The sequence below is a fragment of the Mesocricetus auratus genome, unplaced genomic scaffold (assembly GCF_017639785.1).
Source record: "Mesocricetus auratus isolate SY011 unplaced genomic scaffold, BCM_Maur_2.0 Super-Scaffold_100007, whole genome shotgun sequence".
In the NCBI taxonomy this organism is placed as follows: domain Eukaryota; kingdom Metazoa; phylum Chordata; class Mammalia; order Rodentia; family Cricetidae; genus Mesocricetus; species Mesocricetus auratus.
In genome coordinates this window covers 64,437,708-64,452,921 of record NW_024429191.1, presented here as the reverse complement: position 1 = coordinate 64,452,921, position 15,214 = coordinate 64,437,708, and the positions used below count along the sequence as shown (strand labels likewise).

At 39.5% G+C, this 15,214-nt stretch overlaps 2 protein-coding genes across 2 annotated transcripts in view; both read left to right on the top strand.

Moving 5' to 3' along the window:
* The window catches only part of Ints2 (integrator complex subunit 2), a 49,218-nt gene extending 44,472 nt beyond the window's left edge, over window positions 1–4,746 (top strand). Inside the window, exons 23-25 of the mRNA XM_013118389.3 lie at window positions 83–188; window positions 2,056–2,232; window positions 2,613–4,746. Of these exons, the coding sequence (XP_012973843.1) occupies window positions 83–188; window positions 2,056–2,232; window positions 2,613–2,782 (453 nt within the window). The 3' untranslated portion in view covers window positions 2,783–4,746. The remainder of the gene's footprint in view (window positions 1–82; window positions 189–2,055; window positions 2,233–2,612) is intronic.
* Window positions 4,747–6,309: 1,563 nt separating this feature from the next.
* The window catches only part of Brip1 (BRCA1 interacting helicase 1), a 128,641-nt gene continuing 119,736 nt past the window's right edge, over window positions 6,310–15,214 (top strand). Inside the window, 2 exon segments of the mRNA XM_040749404.1 lie at window positions 6,310–8,307; window positions 10,369–10,480. Coding sequence (XP_040605338.1) covers window positions 8,215–8,307; window positions 10,369–10,480 — 205 coding nt within the window. The 5' untranslated portion in view covers window positions 6,310–8,214.

Here is a 15,214-nt window from a genome sequence, read left to right as displayed (position 1 = left end):
GGCTACTAGAGAAGACATTTTATAATTTTTAGCTTTTAAACTTTTCTAAAGAAATCTGTAACATTTGAATTTTGTATTCCAGATATTTGCTATACAGCTGCTGTCTCATTTGTGTATCCAGTATGCATTGCCAAAGTCACTTAGTGTGGCTCGTTTAGCTGTCAATGTCATGGGAACTTTGTTAACAGGTGTGTAGCCAATCGATATTAACTTAAGTGTTGATATTATTACTACATGTATTTTCTAAACTTTAAGACTCGTGTGTGTGTGTGTGTGTGTGTGTGTGTGTGTGTGTGTGTGTGTGTGTGTGTGTGGTTTGTTTTTCAAGACAGGGGCTCAAGATATATGCTTCAGACAGCTTTGTCCTGGAACTCATTCTGTAGACTAGGCTGACCTTGAACACATGAGATCCACCTGCTTCTGTCTCCTGAGTGCTGGATTAAAGGCGTGTGCCCCTTTGCTGTGCTTTTTAGTGTTTTTATGAGTCAATATGATACAGTATATGTTGTTGTTATGTTAACTTGTGACTTCCTTTGAATTATTATTCTTCTAAAAAATTTCATACTTACAAATATGACTTATAGTGTGAAAGTATAGGTAGACACCTTTGTGGTATTTTTTTGTGTGTATGTGTGCATAAATGTGTGTGTGTTATAATACATTTTTAATAAATAAAAATAAAATCTGTAGAATTAGAACACAAATTAGAAATTACTAAGTGTATTCAATTCCAGAAAAGAAATATTTGAAAATGTCATAAATAGCCAGGCAGTAGTGGCTTACTCCTTTAATCCCAGCACTCAGGAAGCAGAGGGAGTTCCAGGACAGCCAGTGCTATATAGGGAAACCCTGTCTCAAAACAAACAAAATAAAACAAGTTATAAATACATTAGTTTTTCCCTTAAGTAACATATATATGTTTATATTATATATGTATATATGTATATATATAATAAAATTTTATTTATTTATTTATTTATTTATTTATTTATTTATTTATATTGGTTTTTGGGACAAGGTTTCTCTCTGTAACAGCTCTGGCTGTCCTGGAATTGGCTTTGCAGACCAGGCTGGTCTAGAACTCATAGACATCTGCCTGCCTCTGCCTTCTGCGTGCTGGGATTAAAGATGTGCACCACCACCACCACTTGGCCTTATCCTATATTTTAACCACCTTCTGGTTTGTCAAGTGGAATAAATTACTTAAAAAGATATGACTGCATTCAGTCCTTTAAAAGTTATACTCTTTCTTAGTCTTCACAGTGTTTCACAATAGTTTGCTCATTTTCTTTCTATTATTTTTACCTCATGTTATAATAAGCTATAGTTGTTAAGAGTTCATACTGGAGAGATGGCTCAGTGGTTAAGAGCACTGACTGTTCTTCCAGAGGAACTGGGTTTAATGCCTAGCACCCACATGGCAGCTCAGAACTGTCTGTAATTCAAGTTCCAGGGGACCCAACACTCAAGGCAAAACACCAATGCACATACAATTTTTAAAAAGTTCATACTGCGTTTAGTTCCAGATTTACCACTAACTGTTGTGTGACTTAGAGCAGCATTATTTTTCCCTCACAACTGGAGATTGAGCACTGGGCCTTTGCATGTGCTAGGCAAGGACTCTACACTGAGTTACTCTCCTCTCAGCCTTGGAATAACTCTGTAGACCAGGCTGTCCTCAAACTCAGACACCTGCCTGCCTCTGCCTCTTGAGGGCTGGGATCCTTGAAAAGTGTGCCATTGTGTTGGGCCTTAAACAACTTTTATAACTTCTCTAAAGTTTGCTTAAAGTTTTCTGCACAGCTGTTGTGATACAGTTTTGAGAACTAAGTGAAGTAATGAAAGCTTATCACAGTGCTGGGACATAATAAAAATGTGGACCTTGGATGATGACTGACTTATTAATAGAGTAGGGATTGTTAAAATGAGGATGGGCAGCATCCTATAAAACAGTTTTCCCAGTACAACACATAATATTAATTTGTTCTGTAGGTTGTCTGTGTTGAGTTTATATCTGTGTAAAACAAACAATTCTGTTCTATTTCTTCCCAACAGTCCTAACCCAGGCTAAGCGGTATGCTTTCTTTATGCCAACTCTTCCAAGTTTGGTCTCCTTTTGTCGAGCATTTCCTCCACTGTATGAAGATATTATGTCTTTGCTAATTCAAATAGGCCAAGTGTGTGCCTCTGATGTTGCCACTCAGACTAGGGACATTGATCCAATCATCACACGTAAGTGGTATCTCGTTTTCAATTTTCCTTTCCTTTCTTCCTTTCTTCCTTTCTTCCTTTCTTCCTTTCTTCCTTTCTTCCTTTCTTCCTTCCTTCCTTCCTTCCTTCCTTCCTTTCTTTCTTTCTTTCTTTTTTTTTTTTTTTTTTTTTTGAGGCAGGGTTTCTCTGTGTACCTTGGAAGCCTGTCCTAGAACTTGCTTTGTAGACCAGACTGGTCTCAAAATCAGTGATCCACCTGCCTCTTCCTCCCAAGTACTGGGATCAAAGGTGTGGGCCACCACTGCCCAGCTTTTTGTTTTGTTTTTTAACGTTTCATACGAAACCATATTCATTTCAGAGTATGTTGCCTTAGTTATCCCCCCTTCTCCCTTATTTTGTAGGTCTTCAACAAATAAAAGAGAAACCAAGTGGATGGTCTCAAATCTGTAAAGATCCGTCTTACAAAAATGGATCCAGGGATACTGGGAGCACGGATCCTGATGTACAGCTTTGTCATTGTATTGAAAGCACAATAATTGAAATAATAAACATGAGTGTTAGTGGGATTTGAAAAAAAATAAAAAAGATGCATCTGTTTGCTGCATATACCCAACAGGAACCTGGATTTTATGACAACTCTAAAGTGAATGGAAACAGGGGGATCTTGGAAATTGCTGAGATGTGTATAATTTAGAACTCTAAGAATTATACTTGCTTATGTTTGATTGGCATATCTTTGGATCTGCTCTGATGATATGTTTATATTGTAGCAGCTGAACTTCTTTTCCATTGGGAATACTGTAAGAAACTCATTTCTAGAAAGGGATTGGGCCATGCACTTAGTGAAGAAAGATAGCCAGACCTTTAATTTAACTTCTAATAAAAAGTGAGCCTGTGGCTGTCCCTCATATTTGTGACCTTTTAACAGTTTTCAGCAAAGAAGGAATGAGAGGAAGAAAAAAGAGGAATGTAGGGAAGGAATAATTCAGGAAAAATTACCAGTTAAATACACAAAAATCTCAGACTTGTAATGCCAGTAACAGTAATGCAGGTTGGAATTCTGGTTTGAGAGAAACTATAGTAAGGAGGTTTTAAAAAAGGCAGGTAAGCTAAGTGTGGCGGCACATGCCTTTAGATCCTAGCCCTAGGGAGAGACAGGCTGGTGGATCTCTGTGTTTTTGAGGATAGCCTGTTCTATATGGTGAGTTCCAGGACAGCCAAAGCTACATAATGAAACCCTGTCAAAAAAAAAAAAAGACAAGTAAATGACTGCCTTGGAGTTACAGATGAAGATAAAAAGACTTCACATGTTTGCTTCAATTTTTCCTAATATATGAAGCCATATGTTTAAAGAGATACTTGAATAATTTGAAAATTTAAGATACTGATTGTAATGTAGTTACAGAAACATCTTTGTGCAAAGAATAACCTGAAAGTAAATTTCATTTATTCTTTTTTTAAATTTATTTTTATAATGCTGTATTATCTAATTCTCAGAGGAGCAAAGATGTATCAAATTAAATGAATTTTAGAGCAATAAACCCCAATAGAGCTCTTGGTTCATCATCAGGATTATAATTCACATTTTACTTTGAGGAGATCTTTGAGTAAGAAAATACAGTGTTTGAACCTCAGGAAAAATTATAATGTGGAAAATACTGTGTTGCTGAATTTAGCAGTCCTGTTAGGAACTTCATGATTAAGTATGCATTCAGATAACCATAATCAGTTTTAAAAATTAAGTAGCCAACGTAAAAGGTACTTCTTTGCTCTCTGAGAAATACCTCAATCATTTGCCACCCCACTCAAAACAGACCTCATTAAAGAAGGTAGAAAGCTAAAAGGAAAGTGTTTTGTTTTTTTTACAAAAAGAGATTTATCATCATCCTTTCCACTAGCACACAGGTAAATCTCATTTTCCTTCTTTGTTACTCCTGACCCTACCTCATGAAGGTGTTCTATTAAAAGAAGTTTATAGCCTTTTCCAATCATGAAGTGCATAGATGTATCATGCATGATGGAATATATATATGTATATATATATATCTTTTTATTAGATGCTTAATGTTCAATTAAATAATTTTGATGTGACGAGTAAAAGAATATGCTTTAAAGATATACCATAAAATTTTTCATATTTTTAAATGAGGCAGTTTTGTAGCCTCTTAAGATTAAATACAACTGCTCCTGTTTTGTTTTTAAATGAGGCCTTTCTGGAATATTTTGTGTGAATAGTAAAATCCTTTAGGAATTCAGAAATGTTCAAAGTATGTTTTGTAATGAAATGTAGTACACATTTCGTGGACCAATTTTCAAAGACTGGTCATAACCTACTGTGTTAAAGTAGTAACATAGGCTGTTTTTCATCTGATTTGTTGATGATGTAAATAAAATGTGTAAATATTAGTAAATGTTAATATTCATGTATCTTTAAGTTAAGGTTATAAACTTTGTCACAATGTGATTTTTTATTGAAGTCAAAACAGATGTGTGCAACTATTTTGCATATTGGTTTATAAATATTCTTTATCAACAGACTGTAGTTTTTGTGTTTTATTCCACAAATGTTAATGTTAAAGGGGATCGGGGAGACTTAGGCCCTAGGACTGCCTGGTTCCAGGGCTTTAATGTATCTCTTTCTGTAAGGCCATACACATATCAATGGACAGTGAGTGCTGGGAGTCAACTGAAAGTCTTAGGAGTTCACATGAGGAAAGTGAGCATAGTTATTTAAAGTGAGGGTGTCAGACTAAGTGGTTCACACCTTTAATCTCAGCACCTGGAGGGCAAGTGGTTTGAGGCCAGCCAGCTCTACATAGTGAGTTCCAGGACAGCCAGGAATACAGGAGAGACAGAGACAGACAGAGAGAGAGAGAGAGACAGAGAGAGAGACAGAGACAGAGAGATAGAGAGACAGAAAGACAGAGAGAGACCCTGTCTCAGAAAATGAAAGAATTAGCAGGGTTGGGGAAGCCCTTATGTTTGCCAAGAAACAAAAAATCAAGAAGGGGAAAGTAACAATCATCATAGATGATTCTTCAGCTCACTATTGTAACAGTAAGTCACACCATCTTTGACATACTATCATATTAAATTCCTAATGCAGTTTGGAGTCTGCTTTTTGTTTGTTTTATTTTTTTGAGGTTTCCCTTAAGTCTGTACAGTGCCTGTGGAGGCCAGAAGAGGGCTATGGGACCCTAAGAACTGGAGTTACAGATGGTTGTGAGCTTCCATATGGAGTCCTGGAATCAAACCTGGGCCCTCTTCAAGAGCAGTGCATGCTCTTTAACCACTGACCTATCTCTTCAGCTCCTGGAGTTTGCTTTTGTTTGTTTGTTTTTTAAACATTTAATGATGGAAACAAAAATATACCTAAAAGCAAAGCTTCTGGAAAAACCATTTGTTCTTCCCTGTCTTATATCATTCCTCAAACTTGGCCTTGGCTCCCCACCTCGCCTTGATCACAACATCTATCTATATATCTATCTTTTTTATGCACGTATAAGTATCTGTAATAGTAGAACATCTAATGGCCAAACATTAATTCATTAAGGTTACGATTAACCCTTATCTCTGAGGAAATTTTATTTCTCGGGAGGATAAAATGGTGTCCTAGAAAGTCTTGAATATCACGGAATACTGTACCAGTTGCCATGTGCCTTCTCACTTATTTTGGCATAGTAGTGGCAACTCTGACATAGTTTGCAAACACCACCCCTCCCCGCCTTTTAGGTGCTGTAACCTTGGGAAATTTTACTCGTGATAAGACAACTGAGGAAAGATGTTTCCTTTTCGTTGGTTGACGACCCTTGCAAATTAATCTTGCAGTCGTCAGAGAACTGGTTGTCTAGGTTAGATCAGCCGTTTCTTAAAGTGGCCCAAGAGTTTTTCCTTCAAGCAAACCTGCAAGATCTGTATTTCTCGTTGAGGTTGATGCCTTCCGGTGCCGCCAAGTACTTTGGGGCCTTTTTTATTTCGCAGACTCCCATTGGACGATACAGCGTCGAATTCGCTCGGTGATTGGCTGTTAACTTTCTGGCCTCGACATGTGATTGGCTGGCGTGCTCGGCGATTGGGCACCGGGAGCTGAGGGGCGGGAGGCGCGAATTTGCCCGTGTGGACCCGCTGAACTGCAGCGCCCAGAGGGAGGAGTGGCGGTGGCGCGTCACCTGGCCGCGCCGCAGCAGCACGTGAGGGAGACTTTTCCTACTCGTGAACTTTCCTCGAGCGCCAACATCTGCTTTTCTCCCGGAGCTGGAGCCAGTCTCAGGCGAGTGGGAAGGACGGCGGGGGGCAGGTGCCTGCAGTCCGGCGCTGGCGTGCTCTCAGGCCTTTGGACGTGACCAAATTACTCGGCCCGGGGCATCCTTGGCTGTGCGAGAGCTGGGAGCCTGGGGAAGGAAAGCTGAGGAGCTTGGACCCTGTTCCTACCTTCTGTGATGCAGACCTGGAAGTAGTCCCGGCCCCGGCCCCAGCAGTAGTTGTTGGCGGGAGACAGACTGTTGCTTTTTTTTTTTTAAAGAGACAGCATCTCACCTTGAAGCCCAGGCTTACCTGGAACTATCTATGTAGACCAGGCTGGTCTCGATCTCACGAGATCCTCCTTCCTCTGCCTCCTGATTGTTGGGGGTCAAAAATCTGCGCCACCACATCCGGAAGCTTGCTTCTCTTTGATGCATTCTACAAGGGAAGATCCCAGGTTTTGAATGTTGCCACAGCTGCAGTCATAGATTGCCATCTAGGTTAATTTTAGTAAAACAGTATTGAGTTCTTGCTTCAGATTAAGAAATTAATAAGATTCTACTAAGCCTCAGAGGTATACAGATATAATCAATGATTGGATACTTTTTCTAAGAATCTCCTATTCTTGGACAGTTTCATACACTGTGTCTTGACCATATCCATCCCCAGTTCACCCTTCACGCTGAACCCTGAACCCTTTCAGATCCCTCTTCCACCTTTATGTTGCCCCACCCACCCAGCCGATAAAGGCACAACAAGCCTGAAGATTTCTGTTTAATTCCTGAGACCCAAATGGGCGAAGGAGAGAACCTATTCTGGCTTCAGCAAATTGTCCTCTAACTTCCACACATGTGCCATGGTATATGTGTCCTTTTCCCCCAGTAAATTAAAAGATGATTTAAAAACTGAAAGACTTACTGTGGAAAAAGATGCTTTCTGCCTTAAAATGATTTTAAAGTTAGACATACTGCAGAGAAGAGTTTTAGGTCCTAGAAGTAAAATGATAGGTCAAGGATACAACCTCTGCTTCTTGTTTGCCTGCTCCTCTTCTATGTGAAAAAGTGTGAGGAGGGGAAATAAGCATGTGCAGAATAAGAAAAAAGTGGGCCCTGGACTAGCAGAGCGGCTTCAGAAGTCTGTGTGTTTGTAAGTCAATTACATGTAATCCAAGTTGTCCCAGGAGCTTGTGCTTCTGCCAGAAACTGTATGTTTTTACATTATTTTATTTAACCTTTGCAGCAGTCCTGTTGCTATTCTTATTCTGTACCTGAGGACATGGAGTTCTAGAAAAGTTAAGTGATTTGCCTAAAGTCACATAACTAATGCTTCATGGAGTAGACATGCCAATCCAGATTTGTCAGACTCCTGTTCATGATCTTCACCCTGTGATTTATTTTTAAGGCTAAGAATTTTTTTTTCTTACCATTACTTTTGTATATGTGCTTATTCCAGTTTTTATTATCAGACTTCTGTTCTATTGCTAGGTGTCTGGCTTTCTTTGAATGACATTATTTCAATACTATAAATACTCTTTGTGTGTGTGTGTGTATTCCAGGTAAATACAGCTTCTTTCAGAAGCCAGACAAGGGTGTGAAAGCCCCTGGAACTGGAGTCATAGGCATCTGTGAGTGCTGGGAATCCAGCTGAGGTCCTTGAAGAGCAGTGGGTGCTCCTAACTTGTTGGGCCATCTCTCCAGTCCTTCAATACTGATGTTATTGTTTCTGTTCCAGTGAAGTATCTAAAGCAAAGAAGAAAACAGAATGTCCTCAGTGTCGTCTGAATACACCATTGGTGGGGTGAAGATTAACTTTCCTTGTAAAGCTTATCCAGCACAGCTTGCTATGATGAACTCTGTAAGTATTTTTACAGCAGTTAAGATTCCAACTATACAATGATTTTTTAACTACTCTCAGGTACAAAATGATGGTTGATATTTGCTGGATTCATTTGAAACAGCATGTACTTTTAGGGAAGTAGTATCAATAACTCCTAAGCTGTATGTGGTTAGCATATAAGGAAGAACCATCTGAAGCCATTCTCCGTTCCTTTGGAACTTCAATTTTATTCTCTCTCTCTCTCTCTCTCTCTCTCTCTCTCTCTCTCTCTCTCTCTCTCTCTCTGTGTGTGTGTGTGTGTGTGTGTGCAAGTAGTTTGCCTGCATATATATATATATATATATACACACACACACACACACACACACCATGTACATGCATGGTGTTTGAGGTGGCCAGGCAAAGGTATTGGATACCCTGGAACTGGAATTACATATGGTTGTGAGCTTCCGTGCTGTGTGCTGAGAATTGAACCTAGGTCCTCTGTAAGAACAGCTAGAGTCCGTAATTGATGAGCCGTCTCTCCAGCCCCTACCGGGGATTGTCTTAACTGTTGTGAGGAGACCTAACCTACCGTGGGCAGGGAGTCCTGAGCTATGAAAGGTGGAAAAATTGATCTAAGCACAAGAAAATGAACATGTGCATTCATTTCTCTGCTCCTGACTAAGGATATGGCTGGTTACTTTAAGACCCTGCCACTGTGACTTCCCTGCTCTGATGAACTATTGCCTGGAATTGTACATGAAATATAAGCTCCTTTTCCCCTGTGTTGTTTTTTGTCAAAGTGTGATATCACAGCCACAGAAATGAGACTAGAACAGTGGTGGTACGGATGACCACAGAGCTTCATGATGCTAGGTACCCACTCTTCCACTGAGCTGAATCCCTAACAACTGTTTGTTTGTTTTTGTAATTCTATATTTAATGTGTCCTAATTGGTTGTTAGATCATTTTAATTGCAATATGGCATTTTATTGTATGGATATCATAATCTTCCCATTTTCTTGCTGGTGGTATTTAGGTTGCTCTTAATCTGTTGGAATTAGCAAAAAATGATGCTGTGAACCAACTCACACATATTTCTTGTGTTTGTGTAGGAAGGGTTTGGGGTATGTGCTTAGTGATGGACTTAGCGAACTTGGGCATCTATCTTCCTTTTACATTTTTAATTTTTATCTAACAATTATTGATTTTTTGAGAGTTTCACAACATGCACCCCAATTCTTTCCCCAAAGCATCTCCTTAAAAGAACACCCCCCCAAATCAACTCAAAAGAAAACAAACAAGAAATCACCTTATTCCTCTGTCTTTCCAACACTTCTTCATTCATCCTTGTGGCATTGAGAGCTGTGGTGTGTTGCCCTTTTGTCCAGTCAGCCCCACCAACAAAATGCTGATTGCGACAAGTGTGGTACACCATCATCACTGAACTTTCAGATACCTGCTCTTGCCTGTGTCATGAAGACGCTGCGGTTACTGTCTCACAGCATCAGTCCCCTCAAGCACTCCTGTAGCTCATAGATGGGGTAGATGTTAGGGTTATAACTGTTAGTGCTTGCATTAGTGGTATTACTCATTAAGTTTTTCTTATAAATACGTGTATTAGTATACTACAGTCCCTTTTTTCCTGTATGAGTGTTTTGCTTGCCGGTATGTCTGTGTACCAGAGGCCTGAGGAGGTGGGAATAGGGAGTCGGATCTCCTGGAACTGGAGTTAGAGGTGGTTGTAAACTGCCATGTGCGTATGGGAATTGAACCTGGATCTTCTGTAACAGCAACAACTGCTCTTAAATGCTGAGCCACCTCTCCAGCACATATTACAATTTTATAGAAACAGTTCATGCTTGTGTAATTAAAGTTGCTTATTTAATTTGTGTGTGTGTGTATATGTGTGTTTGATGTACTTGTAAAACCAATAGATTGCCTAGATTTGACAAAATTCTAGTTCTCCCTTATGTTTCCTGGAGTGCATCTGAACTCTTCTGTGCTGTTCTGTTCATGTTCCTATTCAATGGAGTGAGGACTGATAAAATAATCCTGTATTGTTATCTTTTTAAAAGTTGATGTCTTTGTCCGCAGATTGTCAGGGGACTGAACTGTAGTCAGCATTGTTTGTTGGAGAGTCCCACAGGAAGTGGGAAAAGTTTAGCCTTACTTTGTTCCGCGTTAGCATGGCAACAGTCTCTTACTGGTAAGTAGCTCTTATAAAAATTATTTTATTTATTTTGTGTGTGCATACATGTGTAGGCACATGTGCTATTGTAGGGACATCAGAGGGCAAGTTGCAGGAATTACTTCTCTCCTTCCACCATATGGACTCAGCATATTGAACTCTGGTCGTCAGGCTCAGTGGCAGGTGTGTCTTTACCTGCTGAACAATTAGGCCAGCCCCAGGTAAGTTCTTGATATCTTCAGGTTACTCGTTAGGACCTGAGAAAAATACCGTATAATACACTTTATCTAGACTAGTTCAAACATTGTTCTAACAAATCAGTTAAACCAAAATAATCTCCGTCAAGATGTTTCTTCAAGATGCATCATCTGTGCCAGGCAGGGTGTTGCACATATATAATTCCAGCATTCAGGAGCCAAAGACAAGAGGATTTCCACAGTTCAAGGCCAGCTTGGTCCACTTAGCACGTTTCAGGCCAGCCAAGGCCATGTAGCAGCCCCTCCAAACATTGTTAAGTCTTCCAAAAGAAGTTGAATACATCAAAATTAATTCTTAAGTAATATTAAAACAATTTAGTCCTTTTACTTGACTATGTAGAGTGTATGCAAACATTTTAGATATTTGGAGGTCTTATGAAAATAAGTAGATGACAATTGGTATCTAAGAAATAGGAACTGACGCCTTTAATCCCAGCACTCGGGAGGCAGAGGCAGGCGGATATCTGTGAGTTCGAGACCAGCCTGGTCTACAGAGCGAGTTCCATGACAGCCTCCAAAGCCACAGAGAAACCCTGTCTCAAAAAAAACCAAAAAAAAAAAAAAAAAAAAAAAAAAGAAATAGGAACTGGAGCTCTGATGAAGCTGATATATATGCTAATTGCTTGACTGTCCTTGAATATATTTGCTTATCTGACTTTTATAACATTAAAATGTGGAATATATTAAGAAGAAAACATACAAACCTGGAATAATGGTACATCCCAGTAAGCCTTGTACTTGGGGGACTGAAGAGGAAGACAGTGAGTTAAAGGCCAGCCTGGGCTATATAGCAAACCCCTAGCTCTAAATAAATAAGTAAATAAAAGATACTTGTTGCTCTACTTGTTTGAATGCCAAGTAAATAGAAGCTTATTTCTCTTATGTCCTATTATGTTAGTTGTTGCCAGAGCTATAAAATGAGACCTTGTCTCAAAAAGTAAATTTGGCTGGGATTGGGCGTGTGCCCCTGCATCCCTAGCACAGGAAGCTGAGGCCAGAGAGTCCAGAGCTTAAAGGAAGCCTGGGATACAGCAAGAATCAGTCACTAAAAACCAAATTTGGCCAGGCAGTGGTGGCAGACACCTTTAATCACAGCACTTGGGAGGTAGAGGTGAGTTGGATGCCAGCCTGGTCTACAAAGCAAGTTCCAGGACAGCCAGGACTGTTTCACAGAGAAACCCTGTCTTGAAAAAACAAACAAGCAAACAAACTGGAGTCCTGGGCTAGGGGTATAGCTCAGAGATATAACACTTTCCTAGCATGTGTAAAGTCCAGGGTTCAGTACCCAGAACTGCCAGAAAATAAATAAGAACGTATGCATCCATATAACAAAAGGTTCCCATTGCACCCCTTTCCAGAAGTGAGTCCTGGACTTAAATGTTTTTATAAATTCCTACAGGCAATCCTGAATTAATGTTTCTGTTTGTAAAAGCTGGGTTTTGAGGCAAAATCTATTTGTAATTGTTCTATGTATTTGCTCATAGAACTTCTGTATGATTGTTTTTTATTAAAGTATGACATCATCTAGGTAAACACAAAATTGCTATTAATATTTACTTGATGAAAAACTTTAAGTTTTAAAAAATATTTATTTTTATTTTCAATTATGTGTGCATGGGTTTATGTAAGCTGCTCACAGATGGCAGAAGAGAGTATTGGATGACCTGGAGCTAGAGTAATGGTGGGGTTGTGGACTCCCCCATGTTTATACTGGAAACTCAACCTGGCTTCCCTGGAGAGCAGGAAGTACTCAACTTCAGCCATCTTTCTAGCCCTAAGACTTTGTAATCTTAATAACAAATCTGAAATATAGTATGGAGTATTTTTCAGGTATATAAATAGATAAGTCTCACATAAAGTATTATGAGAATGTGAAGTTAATCACAGGAATGTTTATGTGTATAGATGCATTGTTAAAGGAAATGTCTGAGCTGTCCTCTAAGCCTGGTGACCTCGTGGAAAGAGACAACTGACCCTGCAAGTTGTCTTCTGACCTCAGCGTGCGCACTATGGCATGACAATGCACATACATACATAAATAATAAAAAAGAAATGTTTGTGTTACTGATAAATATGGTAACAAGGGGTGTGCAAGACGGTTCCACACTCAAGGTGCTCACTACCAGTCTTGATGACCCGTGTTCCATGCCTGGAACCACAGGGGAGAGGCACAAATTATCCTCTGTGCTCCACACACATGCCATAGTGTGTGTCCCCGCTTCCCCACATTAACACAGACAAATGGTGAAATAAATGTAAAGAAAGACTGCTAAAAAAAAGTAGAAATTTTATGATCTTTTGGCTGTCCGTTTTGGTTGTTACTGGTGCCAGTCAGCAGCCATCATCAGAAAGGTGTCTTCTTACAGTAGACCGGACTGACACAGATCTACGACTGGACTGTGTGCAGCTTGAGACACTTTAGAGCACTCAGTCCTAACTGGGACGTCTTCATCAAGCCCCTCACCCTGAGGCTCGTGATCTGTGTAGAAAAGCAAGTAGAAAGATTACTAGAGCCAGAGGGGATAGATGACTCCAAGAAAGCAGTGTCTTACAGAACTGATAAACATATAACCTCACAGTGACTGTGGCAGCACACAGGTTCAAGTCAGGAATCCCAGTACTGACAACTACAAGTGGACATGAGCTTTCACTCCTGACCAAAAGGTTATCTGCAACTGATAATCTGCTCGCAAAGGGAGAAATAGTTTCCTCCAATGGAGTCTCACTGAGTATATTACACATGCTTCATGGTAGGCTACATGCCCAGGAGTAGTTCGCCAGCACAAAACTAACTCAATGATACTTTTGTAGACTTTTTGTCTCTTTATTGCTTATTTAGGCATTTTTTCTATCTTATTGATCTTTTGAGTGCATATTTTGGTTTCCATTTTTGTGGAATTTTAATGTATGTGTTTATTGTTGTTCATGTTTATTTAAACAAAGAGAAAGTTATATAGTTGAGTGGATGCGGAGGTGGGGAAGATCTAAGAGGAACTGAGGGATGATAGGAGCATTATCAGTATGTATTGTATGAAAAAATATTTAAATAAAAAGAAAAATTTTAATGGCAGTTATCTGTATTACAAATGAGTAACAATGTCATCAGTATATTTAAAAAATTTAGCTTGTGGCTAATTTAGTATGTGGCAATAGGGTGGGAGGGAGGGTGGAAGGGGAGTGCGGGAGGAGGGGAGGGAGAGGGAACTGGGATTGACATGTAAAACAAGCTATTTAAAATAAAAAAAACTAAAAAAAAAATTTAGCTTGTTTTCTTTTCTTTCTCTTTTTCTTTTTTGGTTTTTTGAGACAGGGGTTTTCTGCGTAGCCCTGGCTGTCCTGGAACTTGCTTTGTAGATGAGGCTGGCCTCGAACTCACAGAGATATGTCTGCCTCTGCCTCCTGAGTGCTGGGATTAGAAGTGTGTGCCACCACTCCCAGTTCATTTTTCTATTTTTATCAGAAAGTTAGTAAATTTTTTTATAAAATTTTATTACATATATATACATATATATGGTTCTATCTGCATACTAGAAGAGGGCACCAGACCTCATTATAGATGGTTGTGAGCCACCGTGTGGTTACTGGGAATTGAACTTAGGACCTTTGGAGGAGCAGGCAGTGCACTTAACTCATCTCTGCAGCTGCTCCTTACTCATTCTTTTGTTTTGTTTTGTTTGGTTTGGTTTTTCAAGACAGGGTTTCTCTGTGTAGCTGTGACTGTCCTAGAGCTCTCTCTGTAGACCAGGCTGCCCTCAAACTCACAGAGATCCACCTGCCTCTGCCTCCCAAATGCTAGGACTAAAGGCATGAGTTGCCACCACCCAACATGATTAGCTTTTTAAAGTATATGAGTTGTGTAATTGTATATTATGTGGGCACATAATGTAGACACTGTTAATTTTCTTTAAAAGTATTTATTTATGTGTGTGAGTATATTTTCTTGCATATCTATGCACCACATGCATGTCTGGAGCCTGAGCAGCCCAGATGAAAGCATTGGGCCATCTGGAGTTGCAGATGGTTGTGAGCAGCTATGTGTGTGCTGGGAACTGAACTGAGATTCCTGGGAAAACAGTAAATGTTCTTAACTGCTAAGCCCTCTCTCCAGTCCCCCTATTGTAATTTTAAAAAGTATGTTTAGGTATCTTAATTTATATTGGATTTGAATATTGTCCTAAATGTACTTTGATACTCATATCAGAATGTGTAGGTGATAGAATGTTTCTGTTTGATTTGATTTTTTGTTTGCTTGTTTTTGAGACAATAGTTTCCTTATGTAGCCTTAGCTGTCCAGGAACTCACTGTGTAGATCACCAGAGATCCACCTGCCTCTGCCTCCTGAGTGCTGTCATTAAAGGTGTGGGGGACCTCACCAAAGCTGAATATTGCTATTTGAATAGAAATACAATGTGAGCGTGGATGTGGTGACTCACATCTTTAATCCCAGAACTCAGGAGGCAGAAGCAAGTGGATCTCTGTTTGAGATCTACTTAGT